Source organism: Trachurus trachurus, assembly GCF_905171665.1.
Source record: "Trachurus trachurus genome assembly, chromosome: 17".
Taxonomy (NCBI): Eukaryota; Metazoa; Chordata; class Actinopteri; order Carangiformes; family Carangidae; genus Trachurus; species Trachurus trachurus.
In genome coordinates this window covers 15,203,736-15,231,687 of record NC_139900.1, presented here as the reverse complement: position 1 = coordinate 15,231,687, position 27,952 = coordinate 15,203,736, and the positions used below count along the sequence as shown (strand labels likewise).

General features: G+C 40.8%; 1 protein-coding gene across 1 annotated transcript in view; it reads left to right on the top strand.

The window, feature by feature from the left end:
• Nucleotides 1-27,952, top strand: part of b4galt2 (UDP-Gal:betaGlcNAc beta 1,4- galactosyltransferase, polypeptide 2) — a gene marked incomplete at its 5' end in the record, with an annotated part of 151,897 nt that overhangs the window by 47,557 nt on the left and 76,388 nt on the right. The window contains 2 exons of the mRNA XM_083991142.1: nucleotides 18,451-18,569; nucleotides 20,079-20,195. Of these exons, the coding sequence (XP_083847268.1) occupies nucleotides 18,451-18,569; nucleotides 20,079-20,195 (236 nt within the window). The remainder of the gene's footprint in view (nucleotides 1-18,450; nucleotides 18,570-20,078; nucleotides 20,196-27,952) is intronic.

Here is a 27,952-nt window from a genome sequence, read left to right as displayed (position 1 = left end):
ACACTCTCTGTCTCCCTCTATCACCGTCTCCCCTTCTCTCTCCTCTCTTAGTTGTCCATTCATTTTCCCTCCCTCTTCTCTCTCTGCCCCTCTGCACTTTACTCTCTCTCCCTCTCTCCTCATTCACTCCACATCCTCCCCTCAGTTCATTATTCTCTCTCCCACTTTCTGCAATTCTCCATTTCTCCTCCTTCCCACCTCTTTCTCCTCCTCCTCCTCCTCCTCCTCCTCCTCCTCCTCCTCCTCCTCCTCCTCCTCCTCCTCCTCCTCCTCCTCCTCCTCCTCCTCCTCCTCCTCCTCCTTCTCCTCCCTCCAGCCCTCTCCTCATCTCCCTCTTCTTTCAGGTCTGTCGGAGCACACTGTCGAAATCGGATCTGTCACTGTGTCTTTGGAGACAGATAGAGTTGGGTTGCCAGGGGTTTCAACCCAGCAGAGAAGCAAAACTGCAGTTACATCAGTTAAATCGGCTCCCATTTGAGCCACAGCCAAAGTCTGAACATCGTGTGTGTGTGTGTGTGTATGTGTGTGTGCGTGCGTGCGGGCGGGTAACTTTGCGAATGTGCCTTTGAGAGACTTTCTGCCTGTCGGTCGATGGTTTTACATCACATTTTCAAACTTATTTTAGATGCAGTACAGGTATAGTTCGGTCCTGATGATGGTGTTCGATGAAAAGTTAAAGGTACATTGTGTTATCGAAGATTTCTGTGATTTATTTTTCTTTTTTCTTCAAGTAGTTCAAGGATCTACATTACACTGCTAAAGTATCAAAGCACTCAGTCCTCAGAGAAATGCACACAGTCCCTATTCAGAAATTGTGACATATAACCAGCTGTCAGGACTTCTGAACTTTGTGATGTCACAAAAAAAGCAATCTTTGTCTTCAGCCTTGTAAGAATTTGTTTCTTGGGACTGTATTTTTATTCAGTCACTCAGTCAACCAATCAGAGGAGAGCTTGCCTTTGATTAGCTCACTCACTTGATTTTGCCTTTTAGACGAAATGTAAAACTATAGTGAGGCGATTTTTGGTAATTAAAACAACCTATCTTACATTGGATATCAACACTTCAAATAAGACACAGGAAAAGTGTAGAATATGGGTTCTTTTGCAGATATTGCAATTCATCCGTAGGGGAATCTAAATATTTGTACCAAAAATGATGGTGATCCGTCCAATAACTGTGACGACGTTTCAATCTCGACCAAAGTAAGAGGCCAAATAACACCAGTCATCCCTAGAGCGAGGCTGAAAACACAAGAAGTGGTCAGGGGTGTAATTCATCTTTGGCAACAGTGCTCCCACGATCATTGCAAGATTATAACAATCAAAAACAGTCTATTAGTTTTAATTTAGAAGGGATTGGCTGGGTGTTATAGGGTTAATCTGGAGATACGATTTTGCACGAAGTGTAGCCAACATTAGGCGACACAGTCCAACAGTTCGCCCACTAATAATCAGTCACTCAGTATCATAATGGCTAAATAATAATTAGTTCTCGAAAGACATTTTATTTTCCATTAATTGAGGAAGACAATTCACTCGCTTTAGAGCTGTGAATAATTTTGGTGAAATTAATGAAATGTGGCTTTGACATTTTAATTTTTGCGATAATTCAAATGTTGGTGCACAGTTATGATCCACTCTGTGAAAATGTAACTCTACCTCAAGTCTACATTTACATTTATACTTCCTTGTACATTCATTATCTATTTTCTGCAGTTTTTATTCCTTTTACCTCAATTAGCTTGAGAGGCAGTTAGAGTAGAGGAGGTAGTCTCATTAGATCGCCCTGCTGCCATGATGTCATTATCATCGTATTTTGTTCTTGAATTAGTGAAAGTTGTTGTTTGGGACACGGCAGACAAGAATGAGAGGTGAAAAGAGCTGATTTGTTATGAAGGCTATGATTTATTGTTATTGAGCGGTTTGTGGTGTGTGTGTATCTGTAATTGAATTGGCTGAGGTGTGTATGTGTGTGTATGTTTTGTCAAAACTGAAAGGAATCACAGCTCCCTGTCTATTTTCATTCCTACGGATGGATATCACTGTCAGCTGGGCACACGCACACACACACACACACACACACACACACACACACACACACAAAGGTCGCACAATTGGGAAACAACTTGTATTTGGCACAAAAAGTCGTAAATCATAAAGTTTTTGTCTTAAGCTTTTAGTTAAGGTTGGGGAAAACGTTTAGTAAGGATTAGGGTAAGTCTGTGTATATGGTCTATAACTCAATGTTGTATACAAATATATACAAAGTTGTTGTGTATCAGTCTCTCCTGGTGTTGGCGCTTCTATATTATCCATTTTCTCTCTCCCTGTGTGTGTGTATTACAAATTGTATGCAGGCTAGACTCATATTTCAATGTTAATGTGCAGCACACAGAGGCGGCTGCTGAAGCTGTGAGCATAATGATTTACAGGACTGAGAAAAGTTTTGGAAGAGCAAAGGTTTTTTTTTATTTTTTTTTAATCCCCTTTTTAAATTCCTTTATTTACATTTCAACAACACAGCAGAGGACTTTATGGTAACATTTGAATATGAATGTAGCACTGCAACAAACAAGGGCTCACAATGTGGTGTCTGGTTGAGTGCAAACGGCTTTTAACAGCAGCTGCTGAGTGTTGATTTAAGCTACTGCTCAAAGCATAAATCATTAACGTATGCAGGTACAGTACAGTACGCTGCAGCTGAGGTCACTGAATAAGAGAAATGTAACTTCTATATATTTTTTTCTCTGGACTGCAGACTTATATATTGTCTTAGGAGTTAGGTCTATAAATGTGGAGAGAAGTGCAGTAGAGACCCCAGGTGTGTGGGGAAAGTCTGTACCAGGCTGTCAGGGCTTCTGGCTGGGTAAACACAACCAGCTGGAGAAATTGAAAGCATTACGTTTTCTCTTTCACCTCCTTTTTTTTTTGCACAGCTTGTTCAAGGCAGGAGTGATGCGCTTTTGTTCTGCCTCACCATCATCCTGTATAAAAGGCACCAACATCGCATTGTTGTTGTGGCAATAAGCTGGTAGAAGCGGGAGAGCCGGAGAGCCGGATCAAGGTAGAGCCGGCATGCCAACGCTGGTGTACCGTTTAATATCACAGCCAATGAGGGTTAGTCTTCTTAATGGCAACAGAGCAGCGTCTGTTGGAGAGGCAACTCTCTGTTTTCTGCTTGTAGATCTTGTTTTAACCCGCGGCTCCGCTGAAAACATTTCCTGTTGTGAGTAGTTGGGGTCATGTAGTTTTCTTAAATGACTCAGTTAAACTCAAAAGCCTCTGATTCACTGTAATGAAGGGCACTTAGTGTTTATTAAATTTATATTTTATCCTTATCCGCTCTGCGCTCGTGGTACTTTGGCTTCACGGTCAGGAATCGCAGCCGACATGTTGTTGTGTGTAGGTTGTTGTTGTTGCTGGTCAACATTTTAGCCTTTTGTGGGTCAAAGGCAGAAAACCAGCGAGAGGAGGACACGTCGGCTTCAGCTGCTTTTTTTTGTTCTTCACAGGGCTTGTTTTGTTGCTACCACCAAATCCTAGTACCTGCTCTTCACCTCTTAAACGAGCCATAAAGTCTGTGGTTGACGAACTCAGCTGTCACCATGATGACAAACATTAATGGTTTCCCCTGGCAACCTGAGCATTTAGAGGAACAAACGGGCATAAAAGATGCACAGATTCAAAAGGTTACACGTAAGAAATAAAGGATGACAGCCCCAGGCTCCTTGAGACATCTTACTATAAATATTATTATTTCTGCACTGACAAGATCCTGACGCAAAAACACTGACATTAACATAAAAAAAAGACTCTTAAATTTCAAACTGGCACGCAATGACAGACCTCGCACTGCTACTTTAAATGATTTTACACTCCTATCCACTTCTAATCATGTGATGGTAATAATCATCATCTGTACTGTTATTGTTATTATAATTATTATAACATGACACGTACACAGTGTATTTATTTATTTATTTATTTTTTCCAGAAACTTTGTTTTCTGTTTTTGTTATTTCCTGTGAGGATTCATCCATGACTCTGTGTGGCTCCTAATTATAGTGAAGCACTGTGGAGTAAACAAGGGCCTGACTTATCAGGCTGCTTTTGATTCATTGTGCTGCTGTTGCTACAGTTGCTCCGAGTTTTAAGACAGGCATGAATGATTTCAGCTCTAGTTTTTCTTTGGCTTGTTTCCCTAAATTAGTTTAAAAAAACAAAAACAGAAGAAGCCATATGGTGCAGAGTTCGAAATAAAAAAAAATAGTGTAGCTGTTTTGTTCCTGTAGCTCCGAGGCTCTCAAATTAAAACATATAGCCTGCTTTTCACCCTCACGGTCATTAAGTCATTTTACACCCGGTGTAATTACAATAGACTGCAAAATCATTAAACAATGAGCCACAGTGCAAACACTTTTTCAGGTCAAATTAAGCCATTTGCTGTAGTGAAGAAGAGTTAAGAGGACATTTTTTTTGTTTCAGTGATTATTTAATGGAGGATTACACTTAATACAAGGTCTTAACCACATTTTTAATGAGGGTCCAATCAGTTTTCGAGACATAAACAGTTTAATTTCTTCCCAAATTCATGTTCTCTGAAAGTAGTGTGCTCAGATTCATACTGTGCCTGAGTGTCCGTCCTCCTTGACTGCTGTAACTCTCTGTGTTTATGTATCACTCATCCTGCTCTGTCCTGTTTGAGCCTGTTGTTGCTGTTAATGAGATCAAAATGAGAGACCATATTAATCCAGTTCTTGCTTGCCTCCACTGACACCCTGTAAACTCTGTGATTTTTTTTTGTGTTGTTTACTGGCTGCAATTCACGAAATGCACTCCTCACATTTCTGAACTCTTGCCCTCACTATTAGAAACCTGTTACCAAATAAAGCCTGAGAAGCAGGGTTTTCTCAGTAGCTATGACCAAAAACCTTCCTCACACAGATTCATTCCTCTCGTTCTGTCAGGACTTTCAAATTAATTTAATTTTGTGTTATTTTTCCCACTGTGTGTCCGCGTGCCATCCCCTTTGGATCCCTGGAACGACTGCTTTGAATTAATTTCTGAACAAGCTGTCTTTCAAGGAGTCATGTTCACAGACAGTCCGTCCGTCCGTCCGTGTGTGTGTGTGTGGCATTTGTATCCTCTAACAGTTGGACGTATGTAGATGGCCTTTAATGATGACACACAGAAAAGAAGGAGATTAAAGCAGAGGAAGAACATGGGCAAAGGGACCCTGATACTCTGTGATGGATGTGTGTGTCTGTGTGTGTCTGTGTACAGACAAATACACACATGCATGCACGACACTTCAAAGTAGGCTACAGCCTCAGAAATGTCAAATGTCAGATTCCGTTCAGCTACTAACATTTGCGCGACATGAACTGCTCTCTGAAAGCCTATCTTTTCTTCCTCCCTTTGATACACTTAATAAAAAAAATTGTTGGTCAGGCAAAGGCAAAACACACGCTGGTAAATTCATGTCTCCAATAACACAGTTCATGCAGTCTTCCACAATGACATTCAAGTAGCCACATGTAGCCTAAGTCTTGTTGATTTTGAGCTCTGATTCAAAGGTTTTATAAAATCAATCAGTTTGTTTTGCTTCACTTTGCCTGGAAAGGAACTTGTGTTTCTCTGTGTTGAAATATGAGTGGAATCAGTTTTCAGAAGCCAAATGTCCAGTAAAGATGGTCTGGACATGTGGTGGATGCCAAAGGACAAATTGTGCAAACGTCTCTGTACGTTTGTGTCCACCTGCTTCTTTTAATTCTCTGTGTGCCGCCCGCACCGTCTTTGCAGTGAACTTTGTTTTCAGTCTGAACTTTTCATCTTAATGTTAGCTTTAAAGTAGCTAACACTTTAGCTTAGCATTCACCTTCATGACCAAAGGAAGCAGCAAACATTTTTGATGTTTAACTCGTCTTTATGATGAATAAAGCTAATGTAGCTGGCATAACTTTATTGTAACTGTATAGGCTATACAATAATAACTAACATTAGCATTGTTGAGCAACGAATTACAACTAATGTCGCTGACATTTTGGTCAACAAAGAAGCTATAACCTAAAGTAGCCGACACTGAAGCATATCGTTTTAGCCTAGCATTAGCCTCTATTAGCAGTAGCAATTAACAGCTAAATCATCATATGACCTATATGTTAGCCTCTAGTGTTTTAATAATTACACTAAAAACACAGTGACTAGGCCTTTAATGTCCTTTTAATGTGAATCTATGTTTCACAGTAATTTCTTTAATGAGAGCCCCATACCATGTTTGTTTAGTGTATTTAATGAGCTTGTTGACCCTCATTTGTATGGATACTGCAGGCGCAGCTGGAGTCCTCTAATTGATGACATATTCCCAGGGTCAGCTCCCATTGTCAGTACCCATGATGCTCTCTGCGTGACACCACCTTGATGAATTGGGCCTGATGGAGGTCTGAGAGCCAAGATGTTAAAGTGAGGAAAGTGATTGGCAGTGTGTGGGATTGTTGCAGCTAACTGACTTTTCTTATCTTACTGTTAGCACTTGTGAACAACAAAGCAACAAACATGATTGACGTCTCATTTTATCTTAAAGTTTGCCTTTGTAATAGACAAAGCTAAGCTACTAATGTAACTGACCTATATCATTTAAACTTTAGCCTTCATGAACAGAGTGTTTCTGTCTCCGTCTCTGTCTCTGTCAATCTTCACGTTACTTCACGGAAAAACCTGGAGAAATGTCAAGACACAGCAGTGGACACCAATGATGAATTTATATTGCAGTGTTGTTCTTGGCTGAAGAGAGCGTGGTAGAATGAAAACTTGAGTCTACAACATTGTAATCCTCTGGCAGCGTGAAACCAGCTCCCTGCACCATTTCACGTCTGACCACAACAAGGCTCAGCGGGCTCTGACAGCATCATGACCTTGGAGCCCCCATGCACTTGGCTACGTCTATTTCAGGAAACTGACTCTTCCGAGAACAGTGTTCATAGTGTGTGTGTGTGTGTGTGTGTGTGTGTGTGTGTGTCTGTGTCTGTGTGTGTGCCAGCATATGTGCCAACTACCACATCAGTATGCCAGCTGGACAGTGCCAGTGAGACCTGTAGCTGCACTGCCAAACACATACTCACACACACTCTCACACACACACAAATACATGTTGGCCTGCTACTGTTGTTTCATCTGCCACTCATGCAGATTTGATATCATGTAATAGGGAGAACAGTCCAAATCACGCCAAAAACAGCATCTAGGGAAACACACACCAAAACACACAAGTTTGTACGGTTGGAAGAGCCAGTAGCTACACAACTCGGCTGTATGTACTGTGGCTGCTGTCCCTAGATTACTTGGAATAGGTTAATTCCAGATTAATAGGATGATGTTAATCAAGGATTACGTTAACATAATTGTCTGGTTTTTTTTTTTTTTAGAGGAAACTGAACAACAATAATCTGTGTGATTAAAAACAACATAGAGTTTTTTCTGCTCTTCTTCCTTCCCTGTTTTCATTATTTAATTAGATGTAGATGTTTCGTTTTTGCTGTCATGTTTGACAAATACAAATATTAAACTCACATTTTAAAGTTCTGAAGCAGAAAATATTTACCAGATTTCCCATAATAATATTAATTTAATTAACATAATTGCAGAAAGCTATTGCTCCTTTGTGTAAAAATTGACTGTATGTATCTGACATAACATGCACAGAGCAGGGAGAAGTGAAAAGAGCCCAAAACCCAGCAACACCGGAGGTATAGGCCTACTGTACATAACAGCTTTATCGTTTAGACCAATGGGTTTCAATTTGATTCAACTTTATTATACATCCACATACATATCAGCCAAAGGGGCTCCAACACAGATGACCTGATTCTGGTGCCTCCCAGTGGGAGCATCCATCCCAGGAGATAGATAGCAATAGACTGAAATAGACTGAAACAGACCGACAACATGAAATAGACTGCACCAGATTTCACCGATACTGTCTATCACTCCTAACCAACAATAGCTTAAAGTGTACCAAAAAGGACACCATTTTCATGTAATAATGCAATGGGAATTTGATTTATGTGAAACTGCAAAGTTAGCACTGGTCTTTGAAGGTTTTTCAAACATGCACTGAATCTAATTTTCACCAAATAAGGTGTCAAAAATTCCCCAAATGTGCTAAAGTCTTGATATTATCCCTCGCCTGTTGTAGACGGGAGCATCAGTCATGTTGGGCGAAGTTACACTCATGTGAACTATTAGTTGGATTATTTTGGCAGTGAATGTGAATATGGAGGTCCTCAACCCTTATTTGTGGAGTTGCAGTCTCTAGAAACACTGCAAGAAGCTCATCGTCTTGTAATGGGTGAGTGTGTAAAATGTTGCAAAAGCTTAAATAAACTTAAATGAATTAATCATTTTTCAAAGATTAATACACACATCCAGTTTCCAGTTCTGAGTCTAGGTCATGGTAACTTAATGAATTATATTATTTGAAATTATTGCTATACACGACGGAAATAGAGAAAAGTTCTGATTGAATAATAAATCATTCCAGGCGTTATTGTCCCTTCTGGTTTTCCGTCACACTTGGACGCTTTGGCAGCTGTGAGCATGAAACAGTTGTTAAATAGTTATATCTTCCGACAGCAATCACTTACATAGAGTGTTTGGACCAAAACACGGGTCTCTCAGTCCCTCTGCTCTGCTCTGAGTCGAGGAGAAAACATTTATCGTATCCTACAGTTTTTATCCAATGAGGAGAGAGAACGGCATGCAGGGCTGTGTGTGCAGCCAAGGGACGCCGTGAATGTGGCGACGTAGGGACGAGGACTGTTATGGTGCGTTCAAGGAAACTCGTTTTTTTCCGACCTGTGAAGTCGTACCAGTTCGATCTGGTACATAGACTGCACAAAAAGACGTACTGGTACGATTTCACGGGTCGGAAGTTACGAGTGGCCGTTATAGTGACTTTCACCGGTAAAACAGGTCGGAAAAACACGAGTGGGTTGCCTGGAACGCTACAAAGTCGTAAGTTGTGACTTGAAGCTGTAATTTATGATTTCAAAAGCCTGCCTGGAACGCAGCATTAGCCAAAACGACCGGATCACTCACTTCTGCTTTAAATTGCAGCCTCAAAATGAACTCTGACCCAGAAGTAAAAACAGATTTGATGATATAGTAACCTAATGTGAATGTGATAAAGGTGAATGCCCGCTTTATTATTTGCTTTGCACTGGTTCACGCCTTATCTGTAGCATCACTATCAATTCCCTGGATCTCTATGAGACTGAAAAGAGAACAAGGAAACCAACAATTACAAACAGTAACGGCACAGCATTGAAGTGAAAAACAACACTTTCATAATATCACTGGTGTTATGTTGCCATGGAGTTTGGCTCACAGCCTCACACTATCTGTCACCCTCGCTTCACTTTGTGTTTCCATTGTTTTCTACCTCTGTTTCCTCAGCTGTGTCGTTCTCTCTCTCTCTCTTTCTGTTTACTCTCCAACCTGCTGTCCGTCTCACTCTCCTTCCTTTTTCTTTAAATCTTTTATTCTTTGCTGATCTTGCCCACTTCTCTTTCTTTCTTCACATGCCCTGTTTCTTTAAACATATCTTTATTGGTTTTTATATTCATACAACAACATAGAACACTTTAAACACATGGCAGTAATAAAAATAATAATGAAAATACTAATAAAATACAGAAAAAGTAAATAAATAAATTGTCATAATAAAATAAATAATTAAAAAGGGATAAATTAAATAGACAAATTAGTCAGAAAAATTACTGAGCACATGTCCTGTTTCTTATATGCCAGGATACATTGTTGTGTTAGTACATGCATTCTCCATCTGTCTTCATGCCCCCTACTTGCAACCTCTTCTGTCTCATTACAAAAACACATCAGTGAACATACTGTGCACATGGATCGGAGCCATTAAGTGCTTTTTGCTTTGCTTGTTTGGGTAATGATCCGCAACACTGGTATTGAATAGAGCATTGAGTAGTACTTCAGTAAATGCTGATAAAAGTACTGTTAGTTGATGCGAGACACGGCACTATCAAAGACCTTTTCCAGAACGTCTGAAGCTCCTCACTCTGTAATTACTTCCGTCAGCCTGCTTAAAATTCACACTCACTAATGAAATTTCTTGTTAAGGCTTGTTTGTGTACGCACACAATGTTTGTCATACATTATGCCAGAAAATGGAAATATATTTCCTAATGATTAAAGATTGGTATTCCCTCTCTGCCTGGCTGCGAGCGTGTCTGAACAGGGAACAAAACAAATCCGAGGGAAGATGTCTGTAGCAGAGCTGTGGTCTTTAATTCCTCATTGTAAGTTATAAGACGTTTGATGATTGTATTTTACCGATATATTCACTGTAGTTGATGGTGGATTCAGCAACAGAGGGTCCCTGGACAGTGTCGTCATAAACCCCCCTCTACCCATCCCTCTTTTCTCTCTTTGCAGGTGTTTTTCTGCCTCCCTGCAATGTGTTTTTTTCGTAGATGCTTGGAGTTTCTTTGCAGTAATTTTGTTTCTCGTTGTAATTGTAGTCAACTTTGTAGTCAATTAGTATTTTTGTTCTGGTCAGTTTGTGTCTCTTCATCAGTTTTTGTCTCTTTTCACAAGTTTGTGCCTCTTCGTGGTCAGTTTGCGTTGTTTTGTGATCGGTTTGTGTCTCTTTGCAGTTGCTTTCTGCCACTATGGTCACTTTGTGTTAACTTTGAAGTCACTTTACAGTGGTGAATAAACCAGCAGGTCAGTGTCACTGTGTCCCACCCTTGCTCATATCACTGCAGCTGCTTGTTGTGCTTTTATCCTTTAATTTAATGCTGTCACTACTGGCTGTGTTGGTAAAACTGATGGAAAGAATTTACCCCCTGGTTTCTTGTAGTGACTTCACGTCATCCTCGACAATGAAATGCACCTTGGGAGTCACAATTATTTTTTTTTAAGTTTTTATCTTTTACTTTTTATTTTTCTTTTAGCAAAGAAACAGATAATTTCAAATGTAGTTGCTGTTGCTTTATGTTGATAATTCAACTTTGATGCTGATCTCAGGGCTCCAACTTTAATATTTCTATCCATTTCAGTGCAATTTTAACATGTTTTTGGTTTCGTTGTCATGCTTTAGGAACGTTATCATTGTGGAACTGTCCTTTACATATTCTTTCTCTTGTGCTCTCAAGGAAATACCGGCACACAGTATTTGAGAGATGGTTGCAGAACAGCAACCAAGAACAGACAGATTTATCCTTTCCGTAAAAATTCATGTTTTCTTTTTGTTGCCTGGATTTTATTTTTCCGGCAACATGGCCCACGACAACAAAGCTATCAGTTTGTGGATGGTGCTGTGTTCTCTTCCTTTTGTGCTTGCTGTAAATACACCACTGTTAACCCTTCATCTCTTCTTTTTTTTTTCTTTTTCTGGCACACACATGCACATGCACACCCACCGTGCATGTTGTGCATAAATACATACCCACATGAACAGATGACTGGATGTTTTGCATGTCAAGGAGATTCTTAGATAACAATAATCCTCTGATCCAGTAAATTCACACAAATACACACGCGCGCGTGTACGCAGACGCACACTTGCATGCAAACGGCACAAGCACACAATCAGGGTTTCATGTTTGAACGCATAGTCTTTGCAGCTGATGATTTATAGATAGACCCAGACTAAAGGCTGTGTGACAAGAGGAGAGGAGGATGAAAACATGAAGGCAGAGGAGGTAAAATGATTGATTTTGTATGAGCTAAGTTAAAAAAAAAAATCTATGAGTTGACTTGAAGACATTTTTCTTTCACTCTTTCCCCTTTCCCTAATTCCTCACGCACACTTCCCTCCCCACTTCCCATCACATCTTTTCTCTCCTCGCACTTCTCTCCCGTCTTTTTCTACCTCCTTCTCTTTTTTCTCCCTCTCTCTCCCCATCTCTGGAAGAATAGCAATTACAGCCTGCAGTTGGGAGAGACACTTGTAAATGATTGAGAGAGAGAAAGAGAAGAGAAGGAGAGTAGACAGGCTAATAAGATTCAGAGAGCAGAAAGTCTCTATTGTCACAGAGCCTTTGTCAGTGGGAGGCAGGAGGAGAGAAACAATCTCTCCTTCCCTCCCTCTCCCACTTTCTGTCCTTTCGCTCTCTATTCTTTACTTTTTTCTTCCCATTTATTCACTTTCTCTGACTCCCACTTCTCCCCTCCTCCCGAGGCCAAAGAACCAAAACTCAATTATGAACTCAGAACTTCTCTCAGAAATCTGACCCGGACGCTGCCGCAGCCTCGCTCGTCACTTAAGTAACAGGAACACACAAAATGTCTCAGGGCAGAGCTGCTGATTAACAACCAGCCTGTTGTTGTGTACAGTAGTTGGTGCAGTCAGATGGTCTGACCGGTGACAATGCAACAACAAGTGTTATCTTCATGGAGCCACACTTCAAAGGCAGAGGGAAGTTGTTAAAGTATGTCAAATTAACCCACTGATGTTTTTTCTTTCTTTCTTTTTATTCAGATTTGATCCCTATAGTTACTGTGAAGGAAGTTGTTGGTGTTAATTTTGCATTTGGTTATGTAACTGTGCACTATGTGTAATGGTGAGAAATCAAGGATTTGATTGCAACAAAGATATAATTTAAAAGTTTTCTCTTTATCCTGGAAGTATATAACAATATACAGTATATTTAATTCAAATTTTAAACTTTTGCACTCAAACAGTGTAGTTGCTTTTTAACAAGGTACTGTACAGTAATCAATATTAAATAGCATCTACTCCAGTGCTTTAAGTATTGCACTGCTCTGACATCATTTGACAGTAAAAAAAAAAAAAAATCAATATTGATGCAGCAGAACCAGAGAACCAGTCTTTTTTTATTTCATGTCTTTTATGGTTAAAAAAGATTTGGTTTCCTACATTTACCCACAATGCACTTCAGTTGCCTAATAGTTGGCAAGAGATTCAGGCTTGTTGTTGTGGTGGCAGCTAATGTAGCCTCCAGCTGCTAGCCTCAAGCAGGGATTAGGGGCAGGGTACAGAAATCTTGTCTTTCTAACTTCTCGCCCCCCAACCCCCCCCCTAGCCGTCTTTGGCTTCTTTCAATTTCAAACTCAAAAGTCTTCATTGAGTCAACACCGACTGAGGTGACATCATTTGCGGACATTTTCCAGATGTTCCTTGGCATAAAAAAAAAAAAAAAAATGATTTTAATTGTCGGTTTATGATTGAAGAATGTAAATAAATCAAATAATGGTGAATGATTTCTCCATGTGATGAATTCTTCTTTTTTACTTTTTTGACCTGGTAGAATTATAAACTACAGTATTTTGTAAGGAACTAGTTAATTAATTATTAGTTGTGGGAAGACTGACTCGTGGCGGTCTAACAAGACAGATTGTAATTATAAAACGATTAATTATTTTGCTGTGACAGCTTGAAGATTTCACACTTGATCCAAACTGGACACATGGAAAACGTGACTAAACCAGGGGAGTACAACTATTAGATGCTGCACTGTTGATTGAGACAACATGTATGATCAGAGCTGACAGGCCAGTATGACCCAGTTACTGTACTAGTCTCTGGTTAAGTCCTGGTTATCAGGAACCAGGTGGATCTGTTAAAATATGGACCGCATGTTCACAGCCACTGGCGTAGTGGAGGTAGTATTGGTGACCGAGGTCTGAATGTTGTTATTTCCTAGTATTTCTAGGACTTTCAGCTTTGATTTGTGCGCTACGAGGTGAGAAAAGGCGACAACATGAGACAGGAGGAGAGTGAAACACACACACAAAATCTATGAATGGATGCCACGTCACACGAAGCCCTCAAAACCAACAAAATACTCCAGTGCTCCAATTTTTATCCTACTTCTACTTCCTTGTTATCAAGTCTGACCCAGGCTGGATCACCTCCTCAAATAGGCCAGTTCACTCTTTGTGTGTGTGTGTGTCTGTGTGTGTGTGTTTGGAGTGCTTACTGCCTCAGGTCTGCGCTCAGTGTATTGCGTCTGTACATGTGCTGCTAACCTAATAGCTCAGAGATTTGGTTCATTATTATAGGGGGGAAAATTTGTGTGTGTATACTCTGTGTGTGTGTGTGTGTGTGTGTGTGTGTGTGTGTGTGTGTGTGTGTGTGTGTGTGTGTGTGTGTGTGTGTGTGTGTGTGTGTGTGTGTGTGTGTGTGTGTGTGTGTGTGTGTGCGCGTGCACAGATCTGCGTACAGTGTATATTTGCAGACAAAGCAGTGATGTATCCCCCAAAGTGTAGCGGATGTCCCGCATCGAGCGATCAAGCAGCATGATTATAATGTATTACTCTAATATCACCACATAGATAAGCATATTGTGTGTGTGTGTGTGTGTGTGTGTGTGTGCGCGCGCGCAGGCGTATGTGTGATAATTGCACTGCTATCAATCTACTGCACATTACAACTCTCATTTATCATCTCTCTCTCTCTCCACCAACATTAGCTCAAACCCACTTTCTCACTTTTTTTTGACATGCACACACATGCACATTTCCTCCCTGTTCCCTTTCACAGTTTATACACACACACACACACACACACACACACTGTAGTCTTCTGTGTCTGCGTCACTGGACTCTTTAGAAACCAAATGAACTCCTTTACCTTTCTTTCACCATCTTTTCTGATCAAGTCGACATGCATGGGGAATCACACACCAATAAAATAAATATAATGAAGTGCATCACTTCTAATTGAGGTGATATCAACCAAATCTGGATCCTTGTTTCTATTCCTTAAAACAGAATGAACGTAAGCTTTTTTAATCATAGGAATGATTAGACATATTGGGAAATGGGCTTATTAAAAACACAATTAAATGATAATTAAAAACATGTTAGAGCCTCGAAAGCTCATGTTATACTTTGTATTTCATATGTTGTGTCAGTATGCTAAGCTAACTGCCTCCTGTCTCCAGCAGTGTAGTTATTGCACAGACATGATAGTTTTAACAATCCTCTCATGTACCTCTCACAACAAAGCAAGTGCGGTAATTGTAAAACCAACAAGCTGAAACATTATAATCACTCACAGATGAAGCAAATAACACTGATAATCTTGTTACACAGATCAGGGTGCAGGTCACATTTAAAAATAACAAAAGACACATAATAATATGCAACATGAAAAGAAAGGATGACTTGATTAGAATAAGACCGAAAAGACACGGGACAACCCGTCTAGTCTGAGACAGAAGGGACAAGTTATGCAAAATTTCAAGGAAGGATTATGGGACGAATGTGGCACATTAAATCCTTCTGCATATGGGCCTGTGTAGCTGCAGGGCAGTCAGAGGAAGCAAAGTTTTGGCTTGCCACCACAATTCCTCCAAATGACAAACTATTCCCTTAAAAAGTAGTAACAGTACAGGAAATATGTAATAGTTTTACTATCAACTTCAAAATACTGAATGTCTCATAGATTCTCTTTATCACTTTAATTCCCTAATTAAAAGCAACCCCAAAGCAAGAGTTTGACTTTTGACCCCCAACAAGAAGGATGAGTTGCATTCATTTTAAAGACTGAAGAAAAAGTTCAAATATTGTGCTGCAGGATCATCAGATCACATATTCAATTTTAGTGCAGTCGTCTTGTTGCTGTATCTTTTTTGTATAAATCATACCCTGCAAGCTTATTGTTATATAATCTGAATACAGACCTTGACAGTCAGGACTATTATATTATAGTCGGGGGTCTTTATCTGCTGCAGAGACACAGTGCACTAAAAACACACAACGCTCCCTTTGCCCTGTACTGAATTTAAGACTTGCCCTAAATAAAGCATAATATAGGTCTCAGAAGTAGGTTATTTCTAAGAGCTAGTGGGTAGAAATTGATATTTAAGATGTGGCTTTAAAGTTGACATCTACCTGGTGCTCAAAGGATTTTGCACTGATTTATTACATAATTTTAGTGTAAAACAAAAAAACAACAACTCAACTTCTGATTTAAAACTGTACATTTCTATCTTCTGATACCATGTCTTTCATGTGTTGCCTGAGAGCTAACTACTGTAACTAACAACACCTCGCTGAGACTAAATGAAAACACCATGTTCAAACAAACGTCTCATTTGTGCAAGAGAGGAGGAAGGGGGGGGGAAAGAAAACGAAGGAGAGACATGAGTGTGGATGAGAGCGGAGTGAGGACGGAGGATGATGGACAGAAGTGGTCGGAGGAGAGAGGGCTGTGGGGACTATTTGCATTCAGCTCTTGTGGTGTGATAAAGAGGTGTGTTATGAACATGTAACCTTGTTGCCATCGATCACGCTGCTCGCCCGCACTGTGTGGATTGGAGGAGATCTCTCAACACAAAACTTGTGTCAATGTTAAGTGGATTATTAGCTCGTATACCTGTATGACCCTCATCTCTCTGTCTTTCCCCCTCCTCGTGCTCTGCAGTGCTGTGAATACTGAGTATCCATACACAGTGTGTATGGAGTGCATTAGTTTTCAGTGGAAACGCAATCGTTGCTCCAACAGCTCTGGTAGATAATCTGACGTGTTAAAGTAGGAGGCTTTTTTTCTTAAAGACAACAAATCCCCTGGAAAATCAAAAACCAGCAAGTCTTTCAACAGTGTCTGACCGCCGTGTCCTGTGTGTGCCGATCGAGGTGACAAAATATCCGTTTTTGTTTGTAGTAGGATGTAAAACGGTGTCTGTCAGAAATTGGCGAACTTGTTCCTGACAGTTTTTGTAACTTCCAACAAACATACCTGCTTCAAGCAATAACCGGCCTGATGTGTGCAGCTGTGACAGAAAGGAGGGTTGGAACATTTATTCTAAGATCAATTTCTTTCTTCCCAAAACTAGTAACGTTGCTTTTTGGAGACATGAAAGTCTTTAAAGCAGAGACGATCCAGATGTGTCTTGCCCTTTCCACTTTTTGCACATGCTCATAATGACCAGATTCAAAAAGCAAACACTTTTACCTTATTGTTGCTTTAATGTTGTTTGTATCTTATATAAAGCACTTGTCCTCCTGTCAAGAGGTGTTAAGCTAATACAGTTTTAGAGAGGAAAGTTTGTGCAGACTACTTTGTTTCAGCCGTAACAGAGTGTTTAGTGCTAATTAATTCTCCTGAAGATGTGGAGGTAGACTACAGATGTGCTTTAGAGGTTATAAATGCTGCACATTCCTGTGGTTAATTAATAACACAGCTGGACACCGTAGTGTTCAACAAACTTTACTTAAACACGAGTAAATAGTGAATTTTTCAGTTTTCAAGCCTCAGATTGAGTATTTCCAGCAGTAGGATGGTGTATACCAGAATAACAAAATATATTTCAGAGCTCATGCTCATTGTAATGAAGGAACATTGTGACTCATCTGTGTATTTCTTTTGACACTGGAGCTCTATTGTAGAGAGGAAGAAGCTCTGACCAGCCTCGCTCATTATGGTCTTTTCATGAATTCATCTTAAGACTCGTCCTTGAAAAACACATGTAGTATTTGTGATATTAGTGTTTGCTTAGAGGCAATTATGGTACAATATGTCTATTATGTCCACATAAAATGACTGATTATACACAATTACATGTCACAACAAACATAGTACAGTACCATCTCCATATACTGTAGGACGGCCTTGACCTGATGGGACACTCACATGATCCTCTTTATATGATTTTAGTTTTTAATGATAAATCTCATGTTATATGTTCTTCTCAAACATGTTGTTTTGAAAGTAATGAACACATATTATGATAAAATAATTGTAAAATATAATTATATGTTATATTTTTTCTGCAGTAAAAACTCAGAGTCTGTGTTCTTTAAATGAGGGTTATAGTTGCAGGGCTTTAGTTGGAGCCCGAACAGCGAAGCTCACTTTTCTATCTTAATGATCCGGGCTCACAGGGCACGGGGCTGCAGTTATCATCCTTGTTGGAGATATGAGATCTGCCCTTCTTCTTTTGAATTAGTCTGAACTCACAATCTCAAGCAATCAAAGGCACGCACCCCATTCAGATAGCATTTGATCCGTCAGCACTCAAAGGAATGACGGATAGATTTACGATGATATAACATATGGTGTGGCTTCATCACTCAGCAGCGTAATTACCTTTCATGTTGTGTTTACCGCCGACTGACTTCAAAGTCTTTGTTTATTTTTTAGGAATATATGTTTTCCAAAGCCTGTGCATCTTATTAAATGCTGCATTATGCAGAGCGTATCCCTTGAAACCATTATTTCTGCACACATTGCTTTGATACACGTACTCCATTGCTTTGAAGCTAAAAAACTCGCAATCTCTGTCCCTCACTCCCAACATCCCTCGTTCCCCATCATCTGTTTTTTTTCTATTTCTTCTTCTTCTTCAACTTCTCTTCTGTCCTGTGTTTTCTGCGTTATCGCCCTCCTCTTAATAACTCATCTTATTAACTCTTACCGTCTCTCGTCATCCTCTTGTTCCCTCAGTGGGGCGTCTGTTGATCGAGTTCAGCTCCCAGATGACGATGGAACGAGTGCAGAAAGAAAACCCCAACGTGACGGATGGAGGCCGCTACACCCCTCCTGACTGTCGGCCTAGATGGAAGGTCTGTATATGTCTTACACACACACACACACACACACGTGGAGCAGCCCAGGTCTACAGTACCTGTGTGAGACAAAAAATTGAAGTTATGCAAGAAATGAAACAGTAATATAAGTCAAAGTCTTGAGTTACTTAAAGGGATAGTTCACCCAAAATTCAAATTTCACTCATTTTCTACTCACCCTCATGTCGACTAAGGGTTGGGAGAAGTTTCAGAGTCCTCCGTGCCTTTTTGAAGTTACAGCGGGGGTCTGCGCAGCACTGCATTGCCATGTGACGGTCACGAACGGGGCTCACTTTTCTTCGTACAAAAAGACACACCAAAAAACATCCAAATACCTCCATAGTGCTTTTATTGAAGCCCCAACATGAGAAATTGTTCCGAAAAAAATTAAATAAGTCTATATTTTAAGCTTGTTTGTAGCGGAAGCTCCCAGTGTCTCAGTTCACGACTCTGCCGCGATTTGCACTGACACCGGCAGAGCCGTGAACTGGGTGTCAACTAAAATGTTGAGGTAAATTGTCAAAATTCTGGCCTCTCATATTTTTTTCTTTTTAACTTTTAAACTATTTATTTTTTTATTTTCCCTATAGCAGAAATGAGCTTCCATATTTCCTCTCAGTGCCAGAGGTCTGTGTAGAGCAGCCATTAAGATGTTAACTTGTCAAGCACTAATCACTCCTCACTCTGTGGAGCGTCATGTTTGTTTTAAAAGGAGAGGAGCCGTGTCTCCCTCTCTATCGCACCTCACTGAGGTCAGGGTGCTTTCACTGGCAGTGAAGATTACGGTGAAGTAGATGCACCCATTGCAACGCTTAACCATAGAGAGACCAAGGCCAATTTGCTGCCAATCTTCATCGGAGCGCAAAATTACCATGAACATACAATCACAGTTCAACCTTGGACACCTCCGACCCACTCATTCAGAACACACTCAAAAACACAAGAGAGACAGAACGGCCTCAAATCTGCCTCTGATCTGTGATGCTGTTGAGAGCTGCCTCCTTGAGCTGCTTCATTCATAATGAATGAAACCAACATGGTGACATTAACTGGGAGGCTTTATCTGTGGGGATGATTTTCTGGTGCAGAACAGTTCGCCTCGAAATGAAACAAAGCTTGTGCAAGTACAGTTGTAGTCAAAACAAACGCTCTCTCGTTCTGTTTGTCCAACATTCGCAGGATTTCAGATACTGTACAGCACCCTGACAGATTATACTCATGTCTTATTTGTCTTATTCACCACCAGTATTGATTTAACTATTTTAAATGAATAGTTTGGTGTAGAGCTGCATTTTTCATTATCTGTTCATCTGCATCAGCACCAAAAACACAAAACACGTTTTTCAATGACTTGATCAATTAATAAATTCATTTTTTAGCGTAGACTGACTGATGAATTGATCGTCTAATTGTTCTATCTGTTGCTCTGAAGATGATTTTGAAAAAAAAAAAAAAGTTAATTGCATTTTATCGTTGAATACAAACAAACCATTTCTTTTTGCGTAGGTGGCCATCATTATCCCGTTCCGGCACAGGGAAAACCACCTGAAGTACTGGCTCCACTACCTCCACCCCATCCTCAGACGGCAGAAGATCGACTACGGCATCTACATCATCAACCAGGTAGGAATGATGGTGTGCAGCTGATATTTTCACCATGGATTAATCTGGGGATTAAGTACTGGCTCAGCAGTCGTCTCTTAGTTAGGTCTTACTGTAGTAGGTCACTCTCTAAAGGGGAACTATGCAAGTCCGTCGCTTTTCCGTTGTTTTGCTAATCCTCCTCCTGGCCATGTGCATTTGTTTACAACAAAGCCGTTGAGAAATCAATCAACAGAGCGGTACCTAACATTATATATCATATATGATGCTAGGATGTGTATATTTGTATAGTCTTATCCATGGACGTCGGAACTATTTTCTGAGAGGGGGTGCAGGATTTTTGTTGGGAGAGTCGTACGTTGTTGTTGTACGTTTGTTCCAAATCTCACCCCATTATTTCCAAGATAAAATGAGTTACCACCAGGCTGGCTTCTTAAAACTTAATAAATATTTAAAAAATCAACGGTTCTTTGAAAGGAATGGCTCACCAAGATCCGGCTCCCCTCAAAGAGCCATAAATCCCATCTCTAGTCTGTCTTCTTCTCTGTTGTTGGTGTTAAATGTGTGGCAGTGCTACAGCGCCACACACGCTCCACACAGGCCTGGAGTACTACAGCGTTTTCTAATGAAATGGTTGGAGTGAAGCGCTACAGCGCAACGGTGACAGAGACCCAGGTCCGACAGCGCAGCGAGGAGAACAGTACGTGAGGAAGATGAAGATGAACTAATTAACGATGAGCTTCGTCGCTAATGTGTAAAAAGAAACTGAGGGATTTAGAAATAAAGGCCGTCGGCCTTAACCTACGTCACACTGAGCTGTCAGATGCAGCCTGACTTCATACACCAGATGCCAGGCTGCTGCATGGAGCCAGGCAGGCTGCACATCACATCAAACGCATAGATCTGCATTATATGAGATAAGTGTAAGTCAGACAAATTCAGTTTTTTCAGATTTTATTTTTTTTTATTTTTTTTTAAAGCTAATTCTGTGGATATAGGGAGGCTGGTGGAGTGCGGGAGGGGGGGCGGATGGGAGGGGGTGCGGCCGCACCCACCGCACCCCTAGTTCCGACGTCTATGGTCTTATCTGTCATAAACAAGAGTATAGGGGTTATGGGATGCGTTTGTGTCGCGATGCCGCAGGAACGAGAGCTGGGACACCGGGTCGGCGGCGCTGATCTTGCGAAGTTGTTTTTCAGCCAAGAGCTAGGTGGAAGACAGAGAGCCTCCATTCTCCCTCGTAACAAGTTACATGTCATTTATTTAACCATCACAATTACTCCGAAGCTGTTTAATTGAGGTAAAAATGTAGCATAGTTCCTCTTTAACGTGAAGCTTTTGTATATATATATTCTTGTTTAACTTTTCTTAACCATGGTCATGGCTTGGTTAGTTTTAGGCACTGAAACTGCTTGGTTAGATTTGGAAAATGCTCACGATTTTGATTCATATTTGTACTTCCTCATCATCACTTCATTGCTGAAGTTGTCATGGTTACTATAATTATCCATTTATAGCACCCGAGCCTGTCCCGGCTGACATAGGGCAAGGGTGGGTGTTACAGGGCCGACATATAAAGACCTAAAACTCACACACACTCAAACCCACTCTCTAATGTCAAAGTCCCGTGTTTTATTGATCCATCCATCCACCTCAGTCTGTTGCTCTTGATACTACAGCTGTGTCTCAGTTCAGGGGCCACATCCTTCAAAGGCTGCGTTTGAAGACCGAATGTGTAACAGCAGTCGACTAAGGCCGTCCCATTTCGAGGGCTCCTTCAAATTGTGCTGACAAATGCAGCCTTAATCTCCCAAATTTGAAGGATCCAACTGTTGGATCCTACATGTCTCAGTCTATCCCACAATGCATTTTGATCCGCTTGGATTATGAGGAGATGGCAGCGGTGGAGAAAAGATAAATTAAAATAATTTCAATAACATTTTCTATCTCCATGTCCTTTGTGTTTTTTTCTTTGTGTTTTAATGTAAGTCGTTTGTAAATGTGATGGTCTAGTCTGCAGAGAATTCCCTGTGAGTGATCAGCTGAATGAGCTGCAGGCCCAGAAATGCAGCGAGCACTTTCTCCGATCTGCTCTGATCCACACACGTAGACCGGTGTCCTCTACATGATGCTGCCCCTGAATTGAGACACTCAGGTTAATTTCAGACAGACATGGTTCTGGCTTTGGCTATGGATCCATTCTGAAGTCTCAAAATGTTGGTGCTTTCTGGCAAACCAGCCCGTGTTCACAACAGTTTAAGTATTCTGCGTTACTCAGGCAGGAGAAAAAGAAACAGTGGCAAAATGGCTTTTCTGCTGTCTCTGTAATCCTTGTTCAGTTTTAAGTTCATTCATTATTTATATTATAACCTTTATTTAAACTCGGAAATATATTGAGGAGCAACTTCATTTACAACATAGCCGAGACAAGCACAGAACATTTGAGGACAAGACACAACACAAAACGTTTGAAACATACAAGCATAATCCAAAATGCCAAAAAGTAAGAGTGACAAAGATAAATTGAAAACAGAGAAGTCTAGTTAAAAACAGGAGCAGTTGGAGGTAAAATAAGATGCAGTTATGGATTTAAATTGTCCTAATGATAAAAGTGTGGTGAGTTTCAGATGGTTTTGCAGAATGTCCCAGGTTGTGCAGTAGGTGCAGAGAAACTGGACTTTCCAAATTCAGTGTTTGGCCTGGCCCTGGCGTGTGAGTGAACCCAGTCTTGGCCGTCTCTTCATACAACTGGGTCTTTCTTGTTCTGCCTTCTAGCTTTTCTTGAAATCCTGTCGACGCCCAAATCACCACCAAACATTTTGTTTGTTTCTTCAACAGACCACTGAAAATTCTTGTTCTCCATGTTGTCAGTCGCTGCCTTCTCCTCCTCCTTCCTGCTCATCCTCACAGCCTAGAATAAGACTCCGCCCACTGATGATGTCACAGTTTGCAAGGAAAAACCAACAATTTTTTTGGTTCAGAACCTCTTTTTGGTCTGAACGCGCCGGCCGGTTCAAAATTGAGTTTGGGAACTGGAACCGGCGGCACCAAGCCCCTTCGGTGTAAACTCCTATCACTATGTCCCTCACTTTTCCCACTGCTCCTGTCATAATTACTGCTGTGTTGCCTGACGACAAAACGTAACTACAGGTCAGAGTCAAAAAGACCGCGCAAGGTGTTGTAAGCTCTTTCTCATTTCAACTGTAGCTCAGCGGCCTCGACACTCAGATGCTGCCATGCATGGGCGCTCAGTACAACATGTGTCTGAATTCACCGATAAGCCGGGGGGGGGGAGGGAAGGTGATAATGTGAGCAGCCTGAGAATATGAGCCTGCTGCTCAGCCTAATGGAAATGATTCATCATTTAGTCTGAAAGTGAAAAATGACAATTTCCCAAAGCCCGATGTGACACTTGTTTTCAACAACCAGGAGAAAAGCATCAACTACTAACTTTTGAAAACCGGGAACAAGCACCGCTGGGATGAGTTGTCACGTCTCTCTCAAGAAATCAAGATCAGACTCCTGCATGAGTGGGGATACTAAGTAGGTCATGAGTGGGAAAAAAGAGAAAAGTAATATTAGTTACTTGCACAGACCTCTGTTTTTCAGTTTCACAATAAACAGCGTTACAGACCATGTAACAAGCTGCAGGGATATCTTACTCCTGCCTCAAATAAGAAGTCGACATGAACTAGATCTGTCAGCTTATGTTAAGTTATAAGCTTTGTGAAGAAATAATGAGAACATGGGGGCCATCGTCAGGTATTCATTAATACGGAGGGGAAAGTCTGTTGCTACATGGTGAGTCGATTTGCAGGTATTTAAACTCCTGACAGCTGCTGGGCCGGGCCTCCTCCCACGTCCCTCGCTGTTCTGTGGCTTTCTGTCTCTCTTTTTTTTCCGATGGGGGGAAAAAAAACAACAACACATCTGTAGAAAGTCATCATCGACTTTTTTTCTCCACTTATTTTCACTGAGGTTTTTCAGTGTTTGGAGAATTGTGTGAGTTTTCCACGCTGCTTTAGGTGAGAGTTCTTCTTCGTCTTCAACATTATGGGTAATGAGCTCTCCTTGCTGCCCTGTGGGCCTTGCGCAACACCGTAATCGCTCCCCCGGTGGAAAAGACCTTTGGTTCCACCCGCCCCACTGTGCTCCGCTCTTGATATGGTTATGTTCCAGTGTCTTACTCTCTTGCTCTCTCGCTCACACTAACACACACACATACAGTACGCGCACACATAAACACACGTCTCTGAATCTTTCTTATCTCAAATATAAAGCTGTTAGCGAGGTGAAGGGTGTGTGTGTGGAGCTGTAAGAGTCGTGGCAACATTTAGAGCCGCTTTTAACCTCAGCGTCTTTTCTTTTTTATTTATTTTTTATAGGACCGCTGTTCTTTTGGTCACTTACACGTACAAAACTGTAAATCCTAATATTTTATCTTCAGTTTCATCTGGAGGCAGTGCAGCGTATACTCAGAAGTCTTGGCACAACCCTGTAGTTTTAATCTGATTCATAACTGCAGTTACACTCATTTCCTTTCTGTTTTCTGCTTTTCCACAAACTGAACGTCAGGGAGTCTACGGAAATGAAAATGACATGAATAATAAAAAAAAATGATAGTTGCAGCAATGCAATGAGATTCAGTTCCTGTCGAAACAAAGTTACAAAGTTATAGAGCAACATTAAATTAAACAGTCCATTGTATCATCTGAATATAATAAGTCAAATCAAAGTGCAGAGAATGAAACACAATAAAATACCCAACAATAAAACTTAATTAAACACATAAATCTTTGCTTTAACATGGGCTTGTTAAATAAAAATGGTTTTAAGTCTTGATTTTAAAGATGTTGCTTTCTGAAGTGTACTGTACCATCTTTTTCATTAACAGAGTGACTAAAACGTGATATTTTCTTAATTGGTGCATTAGGTTTGACCAAAAAGCATCATCTATGGAGCACAAATGTGTAATTTCACAGCTGACAGCGTGGTGCCCCAGTTGCATCTTCAGCTCTTTCGCCTGCACTTCAAACAGACACTCATCCGGCGCCTGCCTGTAATTATCTGCAAAACTATCAGATTTTACCTCACTCTGTGATTCAGAAGTTCAGGGAGGGCTTTGTTTGAAGTGGAAATTATTCTCATGTATTTTTTGAAAAATAATTTTGCACTTGTTGAGATGCTGTACCTGACTGGTGCAGCCAAGCGTATGCAGTCGCATTGTGTGTAGTGGGGTTAATTCCTGCCTCTTGTTTTTTTTAATTTGTTTTAAATTCATTAAAATATTTACAAGTATTTCAGCGGCCCGTGGCTAGGATGTGTACTTCACCTCTGCTTCATGTAACAATGACTGCTGAGTCCTCTTCAAAACTGTTGCAGACGTGACCAGCTCATCAGCGGCTGGTGGAGAGGAAAACACTTTGATTAAAATTTTAATTTGACGTAATTGCTAAAGAAGAGCATCTTGACTGTTGTTTTCTTCAATTCAGCTGTTGCTCATTTCATGGGGATAATTTTGAAATTCAATCCAAGTTTGAGTCATAAATTGTTCCCAAGTGAAGTTCTGTAATGAAACCACAAAGTTTATTGGGCCTTTTTAAAAAAAAAAAAAGGTTCTTTATTTGGATTTCAAATGCTGCTTTGTTCAATGATCTTTACCTCGCTGGATCAGAGGTGAGGACAAGCCAACAGGAAGTCCCAAAAACAGACACTTGACGCAGGCAGACACACGTAAAGTGAATCAAAGTGACAGCGATGGTGTCCTGACGACAAGAAGTCCTGATGTCTCTGACACGACGGGCGATTAAACCTTTACACCCGCCGCCACTTTCCGAGAGGACGGTTGAGAGCACTTTTTTTTATCGTGCTCGCTCGAGTGTTAAATGAGTGGAAGTCTGAAACCTTTTAACAGACAGACGCCGGAGGATGGCCGAGGTGAGGAGGGGGGTGAGCGGTGATGATTCCCCCCCTCCGGTCTCATTCTGTCAGGTCCTTAGAGTCAAAACAGGCGTTTTATGTAAAGAAGAGCCCCGCGGAGATTTAAGAACAAGTGCCCAGGGTGCACCTGCACTTCAGACACCTGCACGCAAGGACACCCGCATGCATGAGCACACGTGGAAGTACAGTAAATGACTACTGAAGTAAAGAGACTACTGTATCTTAGTGTATAGACAGAATTTAACTTTCATTTGAATTGGAAAACCTAATACCAAAGCCACACCCATCAAATCCAAGCTAAACTTCAGCTGAAACCAAATGTTCTACATATTGTAGAACACCAAATGAAGCTGGTGACTGGTCATGCTATAACAGTGTGTTACTTATGTGTGCAGAGTTGAGTTTAGAGCAGGGGTGTCAAACATTCGGCCGATGGGCCAAAACCGGCCCGGAGAAGGGTCCAATCTGGCCCTCAGGATGAATTTAGAGTGAAAATTTGAAATTGCACATACTGTATTTTATCACAAAATTTCAAGTTGTTCATCGTAAAAGGATAGTTGTAAACTACGGAAGAGGATTAGGGCCACTGTGAAAAAAAGAGTCAATTCTGACTTTAAAGTTAGAATTCTGAGAAAAAATTCAGAACTCACTTTTTTTTCACAGTGGCCCTAATCCTCTTCCGTAGTTAAAGCAGATATCAGTGGAATGTTTTTGTTAATATAAGTCCTAAATAGTCCTATTTTCCGTCAGCAATCACTTACATGAAGTATTTCAGCCTAAACACGAGTCTCTCCGTCACTCTGCTCTGCTGTAACCCGAGGAGAAAATTTTCCTTGTGGGATACAAGTGTTATCCAATGAGGAGAGAGAACGGCATGAAGGGCTGTGTGTGCAGCCAAGGGATGCGCGTGAATGTGGTGACGTAGCACGAGGACCAATTGATGCCTGACAAGGGCGGGGGCTGCTAACTCATGGTGCGTTCAAAGAAACTCGTACTTTGTGTTTTTCCTTCCTGTGAAGTCATACCAGTTCGATCTGGTACGAGTTCACGGGTCGGAAGTTACGAGTGGCCGTTATAGGGAACTTTCACAGACAACAGGATGGTAAAAACACAAGCTACGGGTTACCTGGAACGCTACCAAGTCGTAGTTGTGACTTGAAGCTGTAACTTACGGTTTCAAAAGCCTGCCTTGAACGCAGCATTAGCCGAAACGGCCGTGAAGCTGATATCTGCTTTAACATCTTGACAATGTACTGTAATAAAACAAAGGGGAAAATTCAAAGTTTTTTCTATTTATAGGTTATCATAATCATGCTATTATTTTACTGGTCCGGCCCACTTGAGATCAAATTGCACAGTTGTGGCCCCTAAACTAAAATGGGTTTGACACCTCTGGTTTAGAGCTTCACTTGAAAGCTTTTCTGGGATCTTTGAACCGTATCCTCTTATATTTCTTTAACTCAGCTGTCATAACTTTTGGCTTTCCTTCTTTCTTGACGAAGCCGGAGCCTACTTGATCTGTTTTTATCAGATGTTTCTTGCTGTTAAAAATGTGGTTTTGGTCCAAAACCTTTAGCAAATGTAAGGTAATTTCTTTTTTTGAATAAAAAATACTCAAAAATCATGTGACAAAGATTTATCCTTCATGTTATCCTGCTGTTATTCTTCTTTTGTTGCCCAGTAACAGTGTGGAATAGCATAAAATATAATACTTTATAAAAGGGCACAGATCAGAGGTCAGAACCTGCTATTCGTCGAGAGATAAAACCGTGAAGGTTATGTCAGGTTGAAGACTTGGTTGATCTTCACGCTGCATCATCCAAGTATACCCTTGTTTT